The 21303-nt window shown below is 27.5% G+C and overlaps 1 protein-coding gene across 2 annotated transcripts; it reads left to right on the top strand.

Annotated features, from left to right (window-relative positions):
• Window positions 1-16840: 16840 nt before the first annotated feature.
• On the top strand, window positions 16841-19510 carry LOC130976972 (transcription factor DICHOTOMA-like). Of its 2 annotated transcripts, XM_057901958.1 has the most exons (4): window positions 16841-17924; window positions 18006-18626; window positions 18757-18815; window positions 19291-19510. In XM_057901958.1, the coding sequence occupies exons 1-3, from the start codon at window positions 17219-17221 to the stop codon at window positions 18807-18809; spliced, it is 1380 nt and encodes a 459-aa protein (XP_057757941.1). In that variant the 5' UTR covers window positions 16841-17218; the 3' UTR covers window positions 18810-18815; window positions 19291-19510. The 2 variants fall into 2 exon arrangements, with proteins under 2 accessions (XP_057757941.1, XP_057757940.1); XM_057901957.1 differs by having other exon boundaries at window positions 18757-19421.
• Window positions 19511-21303: the final 1793 nt, after the last annotated feature.

Genomic DNA, 21303 nt, shown 5'->3' with positions numbered 1-21303 from the left:
GTCTAACTTTGTGAAAAATGTTAGTATGAAATGGAATATGGAATATTGGGAAATTACCTATAAGTGTGTAATTAATTAATTAATTAGAGTTTGAAACAGCAACCTCTAGTATCTCTCCCAAACCTGACACAGTAACACTGCCAAAAGTGCCAAACTGTCTTCTGCAGTTTGTGATGCATAATAATATATATTTTATAATATTTTTTAACTTAACATACAAAAGACTAATTTATTAAAAATTTAAATTTTATTAATTATTATTAAAATAAAATTCGAATCTTTAATATTTATTTAAACTGACAAGTAAATTGAGACTAAATTTTTTTTTTATATGAGGTTGAGATGTGAGTTATGCTGAGTTATAGAGCATTAGAGAAAATACACGGTTATGACGGCGTTTAATTTTTTGTTTTAGTGGGAAGAAATCGGACCATCTGATTTCATTACAGAGAGAGGAACACAAATCATACAGTCCGATTTGTGTGGAGCAGAATTTCGTAGATACTGAAATCGGACTCAAGATTTTTTGTCAGTACACAAATTGGACTAGAGTTTTCTATTAGTACACAAATCGAACCTAGAATTTTATGCCAATACACAAATCGAACCCAAGATTTTCAGTACTTTCAATCTAACGGTCTAATTTATCTTGCGCAATTCTCATATCCTAATAAAATACCATGTACCTTTATAACTCTGCTATACACCAACCTTTTCTCCATATTAAAATGAAAAAGTTGGTGAATTGAATGCTTAACTAATCTATATTAATTTGTGATGTATAATTTAGTTTCTTTTTTTTCTTGGTGACTGCATAATTTAGTTTCTGTTGCACATGAGAGCTTCTATCTGTGGGTTATGTGGGGCTGTTTTTATTTAATTTGCTGGTTCATTACCCAAAGTTTGAAAACCTTCATTTCATTTTGTGGGCCTCTGTACATAAAAAACTTTTAAAAAATGAAATAGATGGTAAAATAAAAATAAAAGTATTAGTATTTTTCAATTAAAATAATAAAATATATAATATAAAAATGATAAATTCAATAATAATTACTTTTTTATTTTATAATTTTTTTAACATATTTTCTCATCATGCGTTTTATGTGTAAATATTTTAAGTACTAGTTGGTATCCAATATAAGTTTTATTTAAATGAGTTTAATATTTATATATAATAATAAAATAATTGAAATTTTTCAATAGCAAATTTTACCTAAAATACTTTATTATATTCTCTTACAATTTTTTTAAACTCTTCACAGAAATTCGTTTTAAATTAGTCTATATAATCATATGTTTTTGAAAGAATTGATTTTTCATGTTTATAAAATATAATATAACATCAACAGCAATAATCATATAAAATTATATTATTTCTTATAATAATGTGTACTCATATATAATAAAGAGTATAATCACAAGGCCAGATAAAAAAAAAGCGATATAGCGATAGAAATTAGAAGAAAGAAGTTCAACAAAAAAAAAAATATGGTGTAAGTTTTGTATTATTTTTTTTTATGAAATCATGTTGGTGTCTTATTTGAGGCATAGGATTCGATGGTTCAGGAACCTTTGGACCACTTAGTGGTCCAAGTAGAAAACATGTTTTTAGAGTTTTTTTATTAATTGCTACGTAGTTCTTGAACTAATTTTAATTACAAATCAACCCCATATATTTTATTTAATTATAAAAATAGTTTTTTATTTTATAAATTATTATTTTATCAATTATCTATTATATTTATTAACAATCAAATACAAAAATAACAACCAATTATATCCTCCATTCATCCTAATAATTCCAATTGATTAAAAAATTAACTTTGATCTCGTTACGTTCGTCCATGGCTTCCAAATCGTGTTTCCTTGAAATTCAATCGATTGGTTTTTCAAAACAATCGATTGAATGATAACTCAATCGATTGGTTTACACTATATCACAAAACAATCGATTGAAAGTTGTAAGGTAGAATGGTAAAAAGCTTATATCAATCGATTGTTTATACTTTCCAATCGAATGAATGCCTCAAAACAATCGATTGAAAGTTGTAAGGTAGAATGGTAAAAAGCTTATACCAATCGATTGTTTATACTTTCCAATCGAATGAATGCCTCAAAACAATCGATTGTTGTTGTTACTCAATCGATTGAATTCACGAAAACAACATGGATTTGCCAAATACAATCGATTGGAAAGTGATGACATTGAAGTTTTAGCCAAATTCAATCGATTGGTAATATAATCCAATCGATTGGAAGATGATGAAGTTGAATGTTTTGCCAATTTCAATCGATTAGTAATGGTACATAAAATTAATTTATAGATTGGTAATTTATAAAATTAATTTTGCCGATCAATAGTACCTTTTGCTTTTATTCAAGTAAGGCAGAGTAAAAAATACAAAAAGTATATGATATTGATAAAGTAGCAGCGTATCAAGTAGTAAGTATGCTTAATTTATTTATTTGTGTTATGCACAAATTTAGTTTCGTTAAAATATTAGTAACCAGTGCTCTAATTTTTGTAAATATGTTTTGGGATAAGTGTTTGCAATTAGTTAAATGTTAGAATATATTGAGTAAATTCTTTTAATATATTTAGAGTTAATATAAAATTGAGGGTAAAAAACGCATTTAAGCCAAGGAGAGAAGTTTATTACGCATATAAGCCAAACAAAAATCTGATACAAGAATTCACCAAAGCACACTTTAATGTAATTCGAAACAACTTTATTCGAATTACATTCCTTAATAATTCGAATCAATACAGTTCCAATTATTCCCAACCATTGCATACAAGTAATTCGAATCAACTTAGAACAAATTATAAAAGTATAATTTGAATTGTATCAATTCGAATTAGTAGGACCACGTGAGTAGGAGGAAGTTCGAATCAAATTGATTCGAATTACTTACATTTCGAATAAAATGGTAATTCGAATTACACATTGTACAATAAGATACTAAAAAAATACTATATAATATAAAAAAAATATACTAAAAGAAGTATAAAACAAGATTATAGTAAATTAATTTTAGTATAAAATTATTAAATATAAATTAATTTTAACTCCTATTAGTACATTGAATTAAAAATAACATATAAAAATGTACTTGTATTTATTAAATTTTAATAACATATAAAAATTTAATGACTTTTTAAATATTTTTTTTATAATAGGAGTACATTTTTATATACTTTAAATACTTTATATAAAAATGTACTTGTATTTATCATACAAAAATAAAGTGTTGTGCCAATATAATAATATTATAATATTTTAAATCAATTTTTTTCTAGAATTTTAGATTAAAAGCAGCACATGAAAAAGTATTATTGGTATTTTAAAGCTAACTTAATTAAAAAAGATAGAACTGTATTTTTTAAGATTTTATGTACATAATTAGGCTAATTTTTTTTAATATTGATCAAAGATGTGTGTTACACTATGTTATTTGGTTTCAGGTAAGTTTTACTCTACTATAATTTTTTTTTTTTTACTTTTCAGAAGACACAAATCTAAAAAATTTTATAAATTAATTTAAAAGAAAATATCATTGACGTTTTATAAATTTTATGTACCATTACCAATCGATTGAAATTGGCAAAACATTCAACTTCATCACCTTCCAATCGATTGGATTACATTACCAATCGATTGAATTTGGCTAAAACTTCAATGTCATCACTTTCTAATCGATTGTATTTGGCAAATCAAGCTTACCATTCTACCTTACAACTTTCAATCGATTGTTTTGTGATATAGTGTAAATCAATCGATTGAGTTATCATTCAATCGATTGTTTTGAAAAACAATCGATTGAATTTCAAGGAAATACGATTTGGAAGCCATGGACGAACGTAACGAGATCAAAGTTAATTTTTTAATTAATTGGAATTATTAGGATGAATAGAGGATATAATTGGTTGTTATTTTTGTATTTGATTGTTAATAAATATAATAGATAATTGATAAAATAATAATTTATAAAATAAAAAACTATTTTTATAATTAAATAAAATATATGGGGTTGATTTGTAATTAAAATTAGTTTAAAGACTACGTAGCAATTGATAAAAAAACTCTAAAAACATGTTTTCTACTTGGACCACTAAGTGATCCAAAGGTTCCTGAACCACCGAATCCTGTGCCCTTATTTGATATGTAGTCATATTTTGTTTTTTATATTTGTGTTTAGTTAAGGGAAATTTCTTTTGTGTTGTTTGTGGTATTTTGTTGGAGTATTTTTTTTTATCAGTTTTTATTTTGATTTCTTCGAGTATGAGTTGTTGTGATCTCTTAATTTGTAATCTTGTAAACACTAATTGTAAATATTGAGTGTTGACATAGTCTCTCTTTTGGAATCTGAGAGTTAATAAATATTAATCAATAGCCAACTATAAGATGTGTATATTATCAATTGATCGACTATTAGAGCATAAAAACATATAACGAGAGGTTCATTTAATATTGTTATTTTTATGACCATTCATACGTTCAATGTAAAAAATTAAAAGGTAATTTTTTTTAATGTAAGATTATGTAATTGAATACACATATAAAATTATTTTATATCTTTTATATATTTTAAAAATTGATATAATATATTTATTTAAAATATATAATTATAAATTTTTTTAATTACATATATACTTAATTGTATAAAATATTTTAGATAGTTACACATACTAAAGTTAAAAAATATATCAAACAATGTTGAATAATTGACATAACATTATTTAAAAAATAATCTAAAATATATAATTTTGTAATTCAAATACTGTTAATTTTTCAAAAAAAAAAATTATACAAATAAAAAACTATCCAACGATTTAAAATCATAACTCATACAATGCTGAGACACTATGCCGACTGGGTGTCTCTATCATTATTTTTTTTTTTATCCATGAAAATTAGATGGAAGCTAAGTGTATTGGAAATATTAGATTGGCATGGAAGAGAAAGCACAATAATGATGCAGCAAAGTGTAACGTGCTAATTTGGCTTGGTTTGTGTAGTATGTAGTTAACAGAGTGAAGGAGTTGTTCTCTTCATTGATAAGCAGAAAGGAGTAGTCGCTTTTAAGCTTTGTCTTGATATGCTCATGAATGACCTTCAGTGGGACAACTCCTTCAATTCTTGGCATGAATTTCAACGTTAGTTTTTGCTACTCTCTCTGCCTCTGCCATCTTTAAATATTAAATATCTTTCTCTAACGTCAGAACAGTACTGTACTATGAATCATACGTTAACACATTGCTATTTTTTTTTTATTTTTTTTATCAACTTAAACCAACAAATCCTTAGATTCCTTCCTGCAGGGACATATATAATTAATTATAGAATCTAATTAATAATTAATAAAGATCCTTTTGTTGGATTATGTGAGAACCTTACGAGAGAAAATACATAAGATGAAAAAATATTATATTTAATTTAAAATTTTAAAGTGTTAAATTAATAAAATTTTTATTTTATAAATTTTTTGTTCTTTTTTTTAATGCAAAACTAGTTTTTTTATAGAATAATATTATATATTTAAATTTTTTTGTTAATTAAATTTAATTAAATTGATTTAATATTAACAAAAATTAATTATAAATAATATCACTTTAAATTTTATTGTTTAATTTAATTAGATTCATAAAAAAAATTTAAATGTATAACATTACGTTTTTGTTTTATATTCTCGCATTGTTAATTACTCAATAATACCTTTGAAGATCAAACTATATTAAATACTAACTATACCATTACCTGATACTTTTATATTTTTCCACAATATAACATTAACTATTTAATTTCTATAAATATGACAACTTGTTGCTGAAAGATAACCCTTTGGATATATCAATATAACTACAAGAAACAAGGACTTTTAAATATAAACATGCATATGACAAATAAAATAAATAATATCATATGCAATACATCACTTGATTTTAGTAAAATTACTTTAGTTTATTATCATAACTATCATATAGGGTTTTATTTGTCTTGAGTTTAATAGAATAACCAACCCCAAATTTAAACATAGGTAAACCTTAATTTGTGAAGAAAAAAAAAAAAAAACCATATAACTAATATTACTACAAAAAAATACACTCAAAATCGTTAAATTTATCATCGAATTTCTCATTATAATTTGAAGATATTTTTATTGTACCAAATTTACCATCGGATATAATTTGTCAATAAAAGTTATAATAGAAATATTTAATCGTCAGATTTTTGCATTTGACGTTAACTTTCAGTTAAAATCATTCAATAATAAACGATCACAAGATGGACAAATTTACTCTATTTTGTAATTTTCGTTGGATTTAATTTGGTGATAATAGATAAACAATTAGCATCGAATAAATTAGTGTATTAATAAGAATTAATGTGTCCATTAATATAATCTATTTTTTTATTAACTAAATATGTGGTGTTATAATAAATGCAATGTTAGCTTTTTTTAAAAAGAAAAAAAAGAAAAAGAGCTCAAGACATAATGAAAGAGCATACAGACCAAATAAAACAAACAATAAAATAACAAGAATTAAAACACTATAACTATTTCTATGTTATTTTCGGCATAATCATCAACTACTATAAAATTAACTCTGCTTCCACTCCCTAGAGCATATGACCAATCGATCAATATATATAATCTATTACCCCGCAAACTTGTTATGAAAAATAACCTCATCTTTTCTCAACTAGACATTTTACACAACGAAAACAAACTAATAATTAACCATTTTTTGCATATATATATATATATATATATATATATATATATATATATATATTCTCTCCAAATATTACTATTGACGTTACCGTCAAAAATGTTATTCCAACGATAATATTTTAAAATTACGAATTTGTTATCTAATTTGACAGAAATTTTATTATTAATGTTCGATGTTAAATCTAACAATAAATTTAACGACAATCAACGTTTTTTTTATAGCGAATCCAATTTTACTCACAATTTATTAGTATCAAATTGGAATTTTTAAAATTAATATTCAGTACAGACATTATTTCAAAATATCTTAAGAGTCTCAATTAAGATACTAAGTATTTTATGTTCAAATTAAAAGGTAATGAATTAAATTTTAGACATTGCAAAATATATTTTTTTAAATTATTTACGATGAAAAATATTTAAAAAAAAAATAAATTGTGCATTACATCTCTCTCATATTCTCATCATTATATGGTGGATAATCAATATATATATATATATATATTGAAATCATTAATTAAGTGAAAGATAAATTATTATTTTTAAAAATATAAGCTAGCACAACCTAAAAATGAATACTAAAAGTTCAAATGGTTTCTATTAAACCACTCTTCTACCTTAACCCATGACAATAATAAAGACGTCTCATGACCCACAAATTCAGCCCAACAGAATGCACAAATTCAATTATAATTTTAGTCTTTATCTTATCTTATAGTTATCTTCATCTTTATCTCTATCTTATCTTTATTAACTTTTATCTTTCATAGGTCAATGTTCTATTTCTTTTTTTGTTTTACTTTCATAGCTTACAATTCATTTCAATCAATAAATAATCAATAAAATTTCTTCATCTTTTCTTTTCTTTCATTATTCTTTTACAATTCTATTATTTTTGCATACTCTTTCCGTTTTATTATGGTATTAGAGCTCCTCTTGAGCTCTGCTGATATCCATGGGTAAATCAACCAATTCAGATCTTAAAACCCCTTCAACCTTTCCTCCCACTATGAATAATCAACCTCCTTACCCGGCACACCAACAACTTCATCCAGAGCCTTTTTTGGACCTTTCGGCAGCTCAACACTTTTTTTTCATGGCACTTCCTTTCAATGAAGAAACTCGTCCTTCAAACCAACTTTAACTTTTGTCAAGTCCAACTACTCATCATCTTTGTTCTTTTAATACTTTTTCTATGGTTAACAATTCTTCAAATCGAGATTCATTCTTGAATACTTGGATCATTGATTCTGGTGCCACAGATCACATTGCATCAAATCTGTCTTGGTTTATTTCTTACACACAAATTTCTCCTATTATTGTTCATTTACTAAATGGTTCTCGAACTGCTGTTTCTTATAAAAGCATCGTTCAACTTTCACCATCCTTGGTTCTTCATGATATTCTTTATTTACCTCATTTCAACTTTAATATTATCTCTATTTCAAAAATTACTTCAGCACTCTCATATGTAAACTCACTTTTTCATCTTCTTCTTGCACTCTACAAAGCAACAATTTGGGGACGATTGATTTGGCCAGAATGAGAGAGGAATTATATGTCTTTGAACCCAATTTCGATAAAAATTTATCCACTACACACTCCATAAATTCCATCCAATCTCCACCCATTACACCTTCCAATATATGGCATTTTCGTTTAGGACACCTTTCTGGACAAAGATTCAATCATTTACATAAACAATTTCCTTTTATCTCTATGCGTCATGACAAGGCTTGTGACATTTGTCATCTTTCTAAGCAAAAGAGACTTTCATTTTCTCAAAGTTTTAACAAAGCCAATGCAAGTTTTTATTTATTACACTTTGATATTTGGTGGGATCCGTTTCGACAAAATTCTGTTTATAATCATAAATATTTTTTTACTATTGTTGATGATTTTAGCCGCTTTACATGGGTTACTTTATTAAAATCAAATAAAAAAAATTATTACTTTAATTGAAACACAATTCAACTCGAAAGTCAAAATTATTCGTTCCGATAATGGACCAAAATTTATTTTACCTGATTTTTATGCTTCAAAGGGCATTATTCATCAACGTAGTTGTGTTGAAACTCCTCAACAAAATGGAAGGGTAGAACGCAAGTATCAACATATTTTGAATATAGCTCGTACTCTTATGTTTCAATCTAATTTACCATCATCTTTTTGGTCTTATGCTGTTAGACATGCTGTTATTTACTTAACATAGTTCCATCATCCGCAATTAATTTTAAAACACCATTTGAGATTTTATTCAATCATCCACCAAATTATCATGACCTTAAAGTTTTTGGAAGCTTATGTTTTGTTTCTACCTTAAAGGCAAACATATCAAAATTTGATCCAAGAGCCAAAAAGGCTGTATTTAATTACTTTCAAAATGGTTTTAAAAGATATATTGTTTATGTTTTATAAGATAAAAGAATTGAGATTTCTAGAAACGTAATTTTTTTATGAAATGATCTTGCTCTTAGTTACAAAAATGTCTAATTCCATACACTCAGCCCAACATTGCCAAACACACCTTCTCAAAAACAAGATTCAGTTTGTTTTCCAGTTGAACCCTCACCTATACCCATTGACCCAATTCCACCTAGTTTTTTATTTTCTCCAACAACCTCTCCTTCTTCCTCACTATCGTTTCCTAACCAAGTTGAACCCATGACCACCGAATCACTTTCAACACTAGACACCAGTCCACCATCACCTTCTCATCCTCCGTCACATTCTTCACCACCTGAGCAACCCCATCCTCGTCATTCCGACCGGCCTCACCGACTTCCAGCATATCTCTCTGATTACTTGTGTAATTCCTCTCTCATCTCTATAAATCAATCTCTCTCAAAGTGCAAGTATCCTTTATCTTCAGTCATGTCTTTTTCTTCTATTTCATCTTCACATAAAAAGTTTCTATTATCTCTACATTCTGACATTGAGCCAAAGTCTTTTAAGGACGCTAATCAACACACTAATTGGCGTAGTGCTATGAAAGATGAGTTGGATGCTCTTGAGTTGAACAAAACTTAGCGTCTTGTTGATTGCCCTGCAGGGGTTAACCCAATTGACTGTAAATGGGTCTATCACATCAAACGCAAACCTGATGGTTCAGTTGATCGATATAAAGCACGCCTTGTGGCTAAAGGGTTCACTGAAACTGAAGGTGTTGATTTCTTGAAAACTTTCCCCCCTGTTGTCAAGCCTGCCACCATCATATTAGTTTTGGCATTGACCTCTATGAAGCGTTGGCCCATACATCAGTTGAATGTCAATAATGCTTTTTTACATGGGGATCTTTTTGAGGATGTTTATATGACTCTGCCACCCGGATTTACATCTCCTCAACCGAATCAATACTGTAAGCTACTAAAGTCACTGTATGGTTTATGATAATCTAGTTGTATCTGGTATGACAAACTTTCGCATCTTTTGCTATCTCATGGATATCAGCAGACCTCATCTGATTATAGTCTACTTGTTAAATTCATTGGTGATCAAATTTCTATCCTTTTAGTCTATGTTGACGACATTGTTCTCACTGGTAATTCCATTTCTAAACTTGCTGCCATTAAGCCTATTTTGCACCAATATTTCCGAATTAAAGATTTGGGCCCATTAAAATATCTTTTGGGTATTGAGGTTGCTCAATCAGAGAAGGAAATTTGCTTATCTCAGAAAAAAATATTGTCTTGATCTTTTGGAAGATTCTGGTTTATTAGGTGCTAAACTTGCCTCTGTTCTAATAGATAGTACCACAAGATTATATCAAGACAAAAGTTCCCTGCTATCTGATCCTTTTGTATATCGCCGTTTGGTTGTCCATCTTATCTATCTCACTACCACTCGACCGGACATCATGTATGTCACTCAACAATTAAGTCAATTCATGGCATCTCCTACTGAATCTCATCTTCAAGCTGCCAAGCATGTGTTACGATATCTGAAAACTAGTCCCGGCAAAGGACTATTCTTTCCAAGGAAATCAGAAATTCAGCTTCTCAGCTTCAGTGACTCTAATTGGGCCGGATGTCCTGACACTCGGCGATCTTTAACAGGTTATTGTTTCTTCTTAGGCAGTTCTTTAGTCTCTTGGAAGACCAAGAAACAAACCATCGTTTCCCGCTCATCCACGGAAGCAGAATATCGTGCACTTGCCAACACAACTTGTGAACTTCAATGGATACTAAATGTGTTATAATTTTTACGCATCTCTCCTATCCGCCCACCAGTTTTATATTGTGATAATCAGAGTGCTTTTCATATTGCTGCTAACCTAGTTTTTCATGAACGGACCAAACATTTAGAGGTTGATTGTCATTTGGTTCGACAAAAAACTCAAGATGGAATGATGAAACTTCTCCCAATTTCCTCTTCTGGACAACTAGTTGACATCTTCACCAAGCCATTGTCTCCTCAACCCTTCCATCTTAATCTGAATAAGTTTAGTGTTCTTGACATCTTTTATCCTCCAGCTTGCGGGGGCGTATTAAACTACTTTTTCACCTTACCCATGACAACAATAAAGACGTCTCACGGCCCACAAATTCAGCTCAACAGAATACACAAATTCAATTATAATTTTAGTCTTTATCTTATCTTATAGTTATCTTTATCTTTATTTTCATCTTATTTTTATTAACTTTTATCTTTTATAGGCCAATGCTCTATGTATATTTATTTTTACCTTCATAGTTTACAATTCATTTCAATCAATAAACAATCAATAAATTTTTTTCATCTTTTCTTTTCTTTCATTATTTTTTCACAAATTCTATTATCTTTTCGTATTCTTTTCGTTTTATTAATTTCTATTTTTATTTTTTTAATGTATTTTGTGAAAGAAAACTAAAAAAATGAAAAGCAACAAAAAATTTTATTATTTTCGAATTTTTATAAAATTTTGAGAAAGAAAAAATATTAAAAAAGGAAAAAGGAAAATAGAAACCAATCAGATTGTTTCCATCCGTGTTGCATTCGGTATGAGATCAAAATATATCTATCATTATGTCAACACTCACTATTGATATATTTGTTCATTTATATTTTAAGTGAATAAATTAAAAATTCAATAAATCAATAAGTTATACATAGAAAATGCATCCCTTATTGGGGATCTTCGCATCCAATGCAATCAAACTAGCATTTAGTTAAGTAAAATTTTTACTTTTTAAAAAGTATAATATTTATTTTTGATAAATTAAATTAAAAATAATTTTTAATAAATACAGACAATAACAATTACATTTGATAAAATAGTTTTTAAGATTTAAAAATATTATAAAAGACATAAATTTAAACATTAAATTTAAAAATTAGTTAATATATGAGATTATATTAGATTTTTAAATTTTAAAAAATATAGGTAACTTTAAAAAATTCCACTTTAGCTACTTTTAAAAGTCTTTTAAAAGCTGTAAACACACGGATCAAATCTTTTTAATTGACCAAATATATAATGAGAAATTTAAGCTTTTAAAAAGTATAAAACCTCTTCAAAAAATTTTATCAAATTAAACCTAAAAATCGATAAATCATTTTAATTTGGTCAAATAGTTAGTTCATCATTATTTTTTTTGTTTAAGTAAATTTTAGAAGGTCTAATCTTATATTATATATTTAAATTAATTTTTAATCTACTGAATTAAGATATCATAAGAAAATAAAAGAAAAAATAGATCATCAAAGCTGCAAGAATTTAAATTGGTGTGATCACATTTGTTTCAAATTGCATCAACATGATTTAATTCCAAATCTAACTTTTTAAAACTTATCCAATTGATTAATCCAACCCACGTAACATTACCCTAGTATATATTTATTTTATACTTTAACTTATAATACTAAGTTCATTTCATTACGTATATGCATTTTTACTTGTACATAATTTTGAACACTAAAAGCCACTTATATACCAATATTTAAATGGTTAAATCAGTGGCGGAATTATATTTGTAACACTAAGAAGGTCATAACTTTTTTTTTTAAATTGATAATATTTTTAACTTTAATTTTGTATTATAATAATTAATCTATCAGTATCTATAAATCTTTTGATTAGAAAAATAAAAATGAATAAATTTATACTAAAAGTATATTCAATAAAAACTTACTAAAAAAGAAAAACCTAAAAACAAAGAATAATTTAAAGTTTAATATGCCCCACATCGGGGCCCCCTTATATAGCTGCCACTGGGGTTGGATAAGATGGATCCATGAGTTAAGTACTTAATTATATAATTTGAAGTATTTTTAAAATATGACGCTATATATTGAATATATTATAAATTATAAAGTCTAAATATTCTTAATTTCGTTACGAATTAGATTAATGGGTTAACATATCATATGACACCTGCAAGTTGAATTTGAATTTGTGAAATTGTGAAAAATGTTGATGAATGGGAGTTTACTAGAAAAGGGTAAGTAAAAGAATGAGGTCAATAGACAGTTTTATTCCCTTTTTGGATGGCTTTGGATAAACGAAACCTGAAATCCTCCATTGCCTTTACTTTATTTAGTTGTAAGTAAATATAGGGAAAGAGAGAGTAAATTTAGGGCATCAATGCCTCCATCAAAGCCTTTTCATCCGCTCAATCAAATTTATTGCAACCATCCAAAAGCCTCGATCACTTGTCGATGCTGAGATTTTTAGGTTCAGTTGGTGAGAAATATCTGTAGCTTTATTCATTTTTCAAATATTCATTATTATTATTATTTACTTTTTTTTAGTTTTATGTGCTAAATATAATGAAAAACTGTCGTTATAAATAATGTTCTTGAAGTATAAACTTAATACATTTTTTGTTAGGAATGCATACTTATTTAGTTATTTTCTATTAAGTGGGATATATGCAAGTAGCAATTGAACTTTTTTATTATGAATTTAATGTTATTTTGTGGATCCTTCAATCCTTGTATATATAGTTTCATTAATCTTCACTTAAGTTTTATAATTTAAACATTTGTAATTGAATTTTCATATTAAATGTAAAAATTTTCAACTAGGTCTTTGCTAATTTTTCTCAAAAGTTACAAAATATGTTTGAAATATTTGTTTCTTGTATTTGATGTAGGATAAATTGTAAAATATTATAGAATTATTGTATTTTTTTAAAAGAAACAATTAATAACTAAAGATATAATTAAATTTTGGTAAAAATTCAGGTGCAGCCAACTTTACGTGAAATTGATAGTTAAAAGTCGTTAGATGAAAATTAAGTCAAATTAGTTAAATTATCTAACGACTCTCAGTTATCAACTTCACGTGAAATCGACTGCACGTGAGTTTTCACCTTAAAATTTTGATGAAGTAATAGAAGCTAATAGGTCTATAATTGATCATAAAATTAAAGTCATAGAGTACGACGTAGAGTACTAAGATATACTTGAAAGTGATAGTAATTAAGGAAATTGGGAGAATCACTAATAAATAAATAAAAAAAAAGAAAAAATGAAAGTAAAGAGGATAAATATATGGTTGATGATGATGGTGGTGCGAATCCAAACATAAGTAAGAAGACATGCTTTGTTTATTATGACTACTTACAACATCGTGATTGTGAAACTGAAAGAACAACAGAGAAGAAGAAGTAGTATACCCCCCCTCCCCCACTCTTGAAGAAAGCAGAAGAGTAAATGGTGTCAGATGTTGAAAGAGTAATCTAGATAAAAATAATGACACTAGATTGTAGATACTAGTATAGTACCTCCATGTCAAGAGAACCATAATTTTTGTAATTTTTGATTTGTCTTTTTCTGTTGGTTAATATTGCAAGTGTGAGGAGTGCATGAAATTAGTCCCACATCAAAAAAAGTAAAATAGAGTGAAAAATTTATAAAATAAAAGACCTATTAACTTAATTTTCTGATAATCGAGAGTTCTCCACAGTGGCCCAACACTACCTTCTCTATAATTTTCTTTTATTCATGCATGTCAAATTAAATTATACATTTAATCACCATACTAATAACAATATATAATGGTACGTTAATTTTTTTAAAAAAAAAAAAAGAGAAGAAACTAGAGTTTTTACAACAGTATGTAACCGTTGCTTTTGAGTTGATGATGACCCTTGGGTCAAAAACGTGAATTCATAATGCTGCTATCTGAGTTGCTAATTATTTCTCTTGCAAAATGAAACCCGCCCCCCACACCTTTTACTGCAACGTAAATTAAGCATCTATTATATAATAACATCGATTACAATGGCGGAAATGACTTGGTCAACTTTTTCTCATGCAATCTTATAACTAGCTCTACCAATGGTCAGATCAACTGATTTGGAATTTATTCATTTTATTTTTTAGCTTTTCCAAATGATTAGCCATCTATTACTATTTTTATGAGAAGAATGTTAATGCATTCGGGAAAAAGAGAAAGTAGAGATATTCCAAATTTTACGTAAAATTAAAACTAAATTATAGTAAAAATTTAAGTGAAGTTAAATTCACATAAAATCAATAATTGAGAGTTATTAAATAAAAATTTAGTTAAATTAGTGAAATTATTTAATTATTTTCAGTTATCAACCTTACATAAAGTTGACTGCATCTGAATTTTCACGTAAATTATATACGTAAAGATATATAGTATTATAATAAGATTTAAATCAGAATTTCTTTTACCTAATAAAAATTTGTAAAATTTATTTATTTATTTTAAATCATAATATCAAAAGAATTTAAAAATTAAATCAAAATTTTATCTATTATGATAGATAGGGAATGTAACACTTCTTAGAGATAATAAACAAATTAATAGGTTTTAAATTTTTATTCTTTTATAATCTTACAAAAAAATATAATTAACCTGATTAGCAGATTATTTTTATTTAACAAAAAAAATTATTAAGAGAAAACCTTTCATAACTACTAAGACTTTGTTTGATTTTTTTTTTCTATTTTCTCTTTTATTTTTAGGATATTATTTAAAAGAAAATAATAAAAATAATAAGTTTTTTTATTTTTAGCTTTCACCTCTTATACTTTTTATTTTTTTTGATAAAATCCAAAAAATAGAAAACATTATCAATAAAACCGCAAAGGGACATAGGAGCTTTGATCCATATATTATTATATACAAGTCTAATGATCTATATAAATCCTATCTTAAAATAAAATTAGTCTTCTCTCTTCCTTAAATTTTAGTTAATTTAAAAAAAGGGGTAAGTTTGTATGCATATGGCTATTGATATATACATGTCTCACCTTGTAGTTAATCAAATAAAAATGAATTAATCAAACTTTTAATAAAACTAATAAGTCTTAACTGCTAATGTGGCTCAATCAAATAAAAAGTAAATACAATAATATTATATATACTAATATTTTACTATAATTATAGAAAAATAACTACTTATATAAAAATATATTTCATATAAAAATAATAGCTTAAAATTATTTAACATAATACGTATCGATATTTTAGCTATTATAATTTTTGCATAAATTAAAAATATTTTCATATAAATAGTCAGTTTTAAAAAATACAAATAAAAATTAACAATTAAAAGAGGAAAAAAAAAGTAAAAACTCACTGTAGTTTTTCTTTATATAAAATTAGTAATTAAAAATTATTATCTAATAATTTTTATGATAAAAATTTAAATATAGTTATTTTTATATAAAATTAATAATTAAAAATTATTTAATAATTTAATAAATTTAATTAAATTATTATTTAATCACTTTTAATTATTAACTTTACATGAATATAACTGCATCTGAATTTATCCATTATTAATGTTACATAACAAAAAAAGTGTTAGTAGAAGCATATATAGGAAAAGGTACCTGTAATCCAGGATGGTTTTTCTCCTTGAATTCAACTATTAAGTTACCCTAACCCTATTCATATGAATACAACTAGTGAGGCAGAAACAGGAGATAGAGAATGGTTGATAACACAAAGATACAAAACACACATACATTAACGGGCTTAAAAGTTGAATGTATGATTTGACCCCCCCTGCCACCATCTGCTTACGTTTCTTCCACAATCCACATGTCTGTTTATGTAAATATATGTTTTATGCTTCACCCAATTCATTCATTTCTCTCTCTTTATTATTTCTCACTCTTTCACTTTTCACTACAACTTCCATCTTCACTACACACCAAAATCAATTCAATCCTCCCCTGGATCTTTCTGGTTTCTTCACCCCATCATCATCAACAACTCTGCTATTATATACTGCTATCCATATCCCACTTCCTTCATTATCTATCTTTCTATCTATCTATCTATCTATCTATCTATCTTTCTCCTTTGATTTGATATTGTACTACTATTATGATTAGTAACTTCTTCCCATTTAGATACATTCATATTTAGATACATAGATACATAGAGAGATAGATAGATATACTTTTCATGAAGTAGTAGTAACTAACTAGCTTCTAGTGTATGCCTTAAAGCTAGGGTTTTTGTTATTATTCCACTGAGATCAAGATCAGTATAGTAAGATCACAATTTCCATAGATGTTTCCTTCTAGTTTCGGTAGTTATAGCTCTTACCCTTGTTACCCTTCATCTTCTTCTTCTTCACCATACCCTCCTTTCCCTTTCTTTAACCCTGAAAACAATAATAATGGTGCTAATAATTCAAACAACAACAACTGCAACAACAACAACAACACTTTCCTTCATGATCCAATTTCTAATAATGCTACTACTACTACTACTGTTATTCCTTACCATCATCATGCTCCAACAATCCCAGAAAGTGCACTGATGACAAATTTGGCAGTGGCTGATGCAATGTTCAAGCAAGAGTACTTCACTGCTGCTGCTGCTGGTGGTTCTTCACACCACCATCATCATCATTATGGAATGTCAAGTTTGATAACAAAGAGGCCAGCACCAAAGAAAGATAGGCACAGCAAGATTCACACTTCTCAGGGCTTGAGGGACAGAAGGGTGAGGCTTTCTATTGAGATTGCACGCAAGTTCTTTGATCTTCAAGACATGTTAGGGTTTGATAAGGCCAGCAACACTCTTGAGTGGCTCCTAACAAAGTCAAAGAGAGCAATTAAGGAGTTAGCTAGAAGCAAGAACAGTAGCAGTGGTAATAACAATGGTGGTGTTGCCAATAATAACAGCTTCTCTTCTTCCTCTTCTGATGGGGCTGATGATGATGAAGTTGACTCAGTCATCAACCAACAACAACTCACTGATAATATGGATGGTATATACTACTCATCTAAGATGGATATATAATATGCTCAAACACTACTACTTCCATTCATTTAATTTGTGAATTGTATAGGTACTCATGAACAAGGGGGTGTGGATTCATTAGAGAGGAGGCTGAGAAGGGATCAACAGAAGGAGGAAGAATCAAGGGCAAAGATGAAGGAATCAAGGGAAAAAGCAAGGGCAAGAGCAAGAGAAAGGACTAGTAGCAAGATGTGCAACAGTGAGAAGGTGCAAGACTTGAAGAAGAAAAGCCCTGCAATGGTAATGGAAGAAGATCCTCAGATTCTAATGCAGCATCAACAATTGAGGGCACCAATGATTCAACCTCTTGAGGAATCTTCAATGAGATCATCACCAAAGCTGTTTCAGCCTCATCATGTTGCAGCAGGAGGAGGAGGAGGAGGAAGTAGTGAAGTCCCCAGAGATGATTTCAATGTTATTGAGGAATCCATTGTGATAAGGAGAAAGTTGAAGCAATCTTTGATGTCTTCTTCTTCTTCTTCTTCCAACAATAATCACCATCAAAATCATAATGTTATCCCTAAAGAAGCAACAAACTTCAACAACAACAACAGTGACTACCACTGCTTTCCCAATTTATCATCACCAAATTGGGAAGCTAATGCTTCTGCTGCCACTAATAATGGCCGCTCCAATGTTTGCACAATATCAAGCATGAATCTGTCTACAAGTATGTCTCTCTTTTTCATGAACAAATCATAGCTAATAACTTCTTTTCTCTGGTTGAACTTACTGATACTTAACAGTGTTTTGTTTTCTTTTGCTTTTTTAATTTTATTTTTCAATTTAATTTTTGTTAGGGCTTCAGATCTTTGGAAAGTCTTGGGAAGAGTGCACCAATCCCCACCTATGATTATAAGTATGTTAGTTAATTTTTCAGCATTATATCTCTCTCTGATCTGAATGAATGAATCAATGGAACTCTCCTATTATGCTTTGCAAGGAATCATTCATATGGAGGCATCTTTCATTCTGATCTGTGTTTTTATTTTTTTTATTTTCTTCACCACCAACTTTTTTTTTTCCCTGTCCAATATTCCTTTTTGAACAAATGTTTGTACTGATCTTTTGGTTGTTCAAGGTCAGCCAAGCCAAGAAGGGCATATATGACAGTTGGCACAAAAGGTTTCTGAATGTGTGTTGTTTTGTTTCTGACCAAATTTTTAAAGTTTGGTTCACATTATTAGTACAAACATTATATATATTATATATTTATCACAGGAATCATATATATTTATCTGTGTTGTTACTTGTTAGTGTTTATTAAATATATTATTACTTAGTACTTACTGATCATACATATTCTATGTTGTTGGTGGAAACTTTGGAAGCAGCTAAATTCTTTGGAGAAGGTGTATGGTAGAAGAAATTTCAATGGCTTTTGAGCTTGTTTTTAATCTTTTCAGTTTGAGAAATATATATGCTGGATGGGATATGCATTTGTTTATTTTCACTGCATATTAATTTCTGTAAGAAGAACTTTGTATATTTTGAAAAATTTTAAACAAATATGCAAGAAAAATCAAGAGAGTCCTATATACTTTAAATAACAACTTTCAGTTCAAAAGCATGTAAATTATTAAGTTACAGATAGGATCTGATGCTATGGTGGAATAATATGATAGGTAATTTCCTAAATTCACAGATGAATAAATTGAAAGAAATATTGAAACTACATCTTTGTTAAGAAAATAATGAACATATTTAATTTCTCTTAATTCTTATGTGCATCAGTATTAGAATATGTCAATTATTAATTCCTTGGAACAATTTACATATATGTGATTTATAGGTCTACTTAATTTGTTGGTATTTTTTATCTCCAATAATCAAATCAGATTTCGTTTCTATTACAGAGTCATAAATATTAGTAGCTACATTCCATTAGAAATTAAAGATTTCTTTGCCTCTTGTGAGAGAAAAGCAGCAACATGTTATATAAGTTTGCAATTTGTTTTCAATTTGAAGACAGCCTAAGGTAAAACTGAATTTTTGCACCAGCATGGTATATAATATATAGTTCCAGAATTTCAGTTATATATATATGTTCTTAATAAGAAGACAAGAAAAATATTATAATATAATATACTTAGCTTGGTTATTAGCAGATCAGATTCTCTGCATGTACAAGTTTAACACAATGCATTATTTTATTCTCTGCAAGACTAAAGGAAGATATTAACTATGATGTATATGATAATCTCCATTATTATTACAGCAACATACACAGTGAAAGTCTGAACTCCTTTTCTAATCATGGGTGGCAGGATTATTGTACTACTTTCAAGATATAAAAAAAGTGCTTTGATAATTACTTAATTAATAAGCAGGTTTGATGTACTGATTTCATCAGGCATTTGGTTGCTTTAACATTTTTGCAAAAGAGAATTTATGTCTGCAGGCTAATTAGGTGGACAAAATAATTGGACTCATAACTATTATTTATTTTTCAGTACAGAATGAAAATTTGGCTAACATATTAAAGACACTTTCATGTGTTATAGCTTTAATATAACAATAAGTTGCTGAAATTCTTGTGTCTTTAGGTCTTCTAGCTATCCCTAAGATAGATCCACTTATGTTAATCTAACTGAATGAAAAAAAAAAAAACAAATATAACTGAATTCTGCTTTATGCATAGAATTCACCAAATAATTTCTTGCAGAGATGTGAAATCATCAGCACATGGAAGAAGCTTACTTTATATGTATCAGATTTTTGCATCATACCTACCAATGAATTTTTACATGCATGGTAGATTTCATGAAAAATATGTCTTCATGATGGGAATAAAAATCCCAAAAGCCCCAAATAAATATGCATGTGTGTGAGGATTATTGGAAGATTATTGTTAGAAATTGATGAACATTTAGAAATATAAAGAAGCTTCAAGGGTACAAAAATCTACTTGATTAATTATTTGTAGTTAATATTATCAAAATGAGAAAAAAAGCATATTTAATTAATTTGTTTTCTTATCTTTTTTATATTAATTGCATATTAATTATAACACTATTACCTATATAACATGTTATGATCATATAAAATGTTATATTTAAAACTTTAAATTTTTTTTTTATTAATTTTTAAGAAAACTATTATAAAGTAAATAAAACAAGAAATATTTGTATAAAATTTATGTAAATCAAAAAACATAAAATTACTTATAACTATCGATTTAAAATTTTAGAATAAGTAATTTTATAAGAGATATAAAATAAGATAACTTAGTGATAAGACTTGTATTAAATTACTCTTCCACCTTAGTCCATAACAACAATAAAGAAGTCTCGTATCCTACAAATTCAGCCCAATAGAATACATAAATTTAATTATAATTTTAGTCT

The sequence above is a fragment of the Arachis stenosperma genome, chromosome 4 (genome assembly GCF_014773155.1).
Source record: "Arachis stenosperma cultivar V10309 chromosome 4, arast.V10309.gnm1.PFL2, whole genome shotgun sequence".
Lineage (NCBI taxonomy): Eukaryota > Viridiplantae > Streptophyta > Magnoliopsida > Fabales > Fabaceae > Arachis > Arachis stenosperma.
The sequence above is the reverse complement of the archived record's forward strand: the minus strand, read 5'-3'. Positions and strand labels throughout refer to the sequence as shown.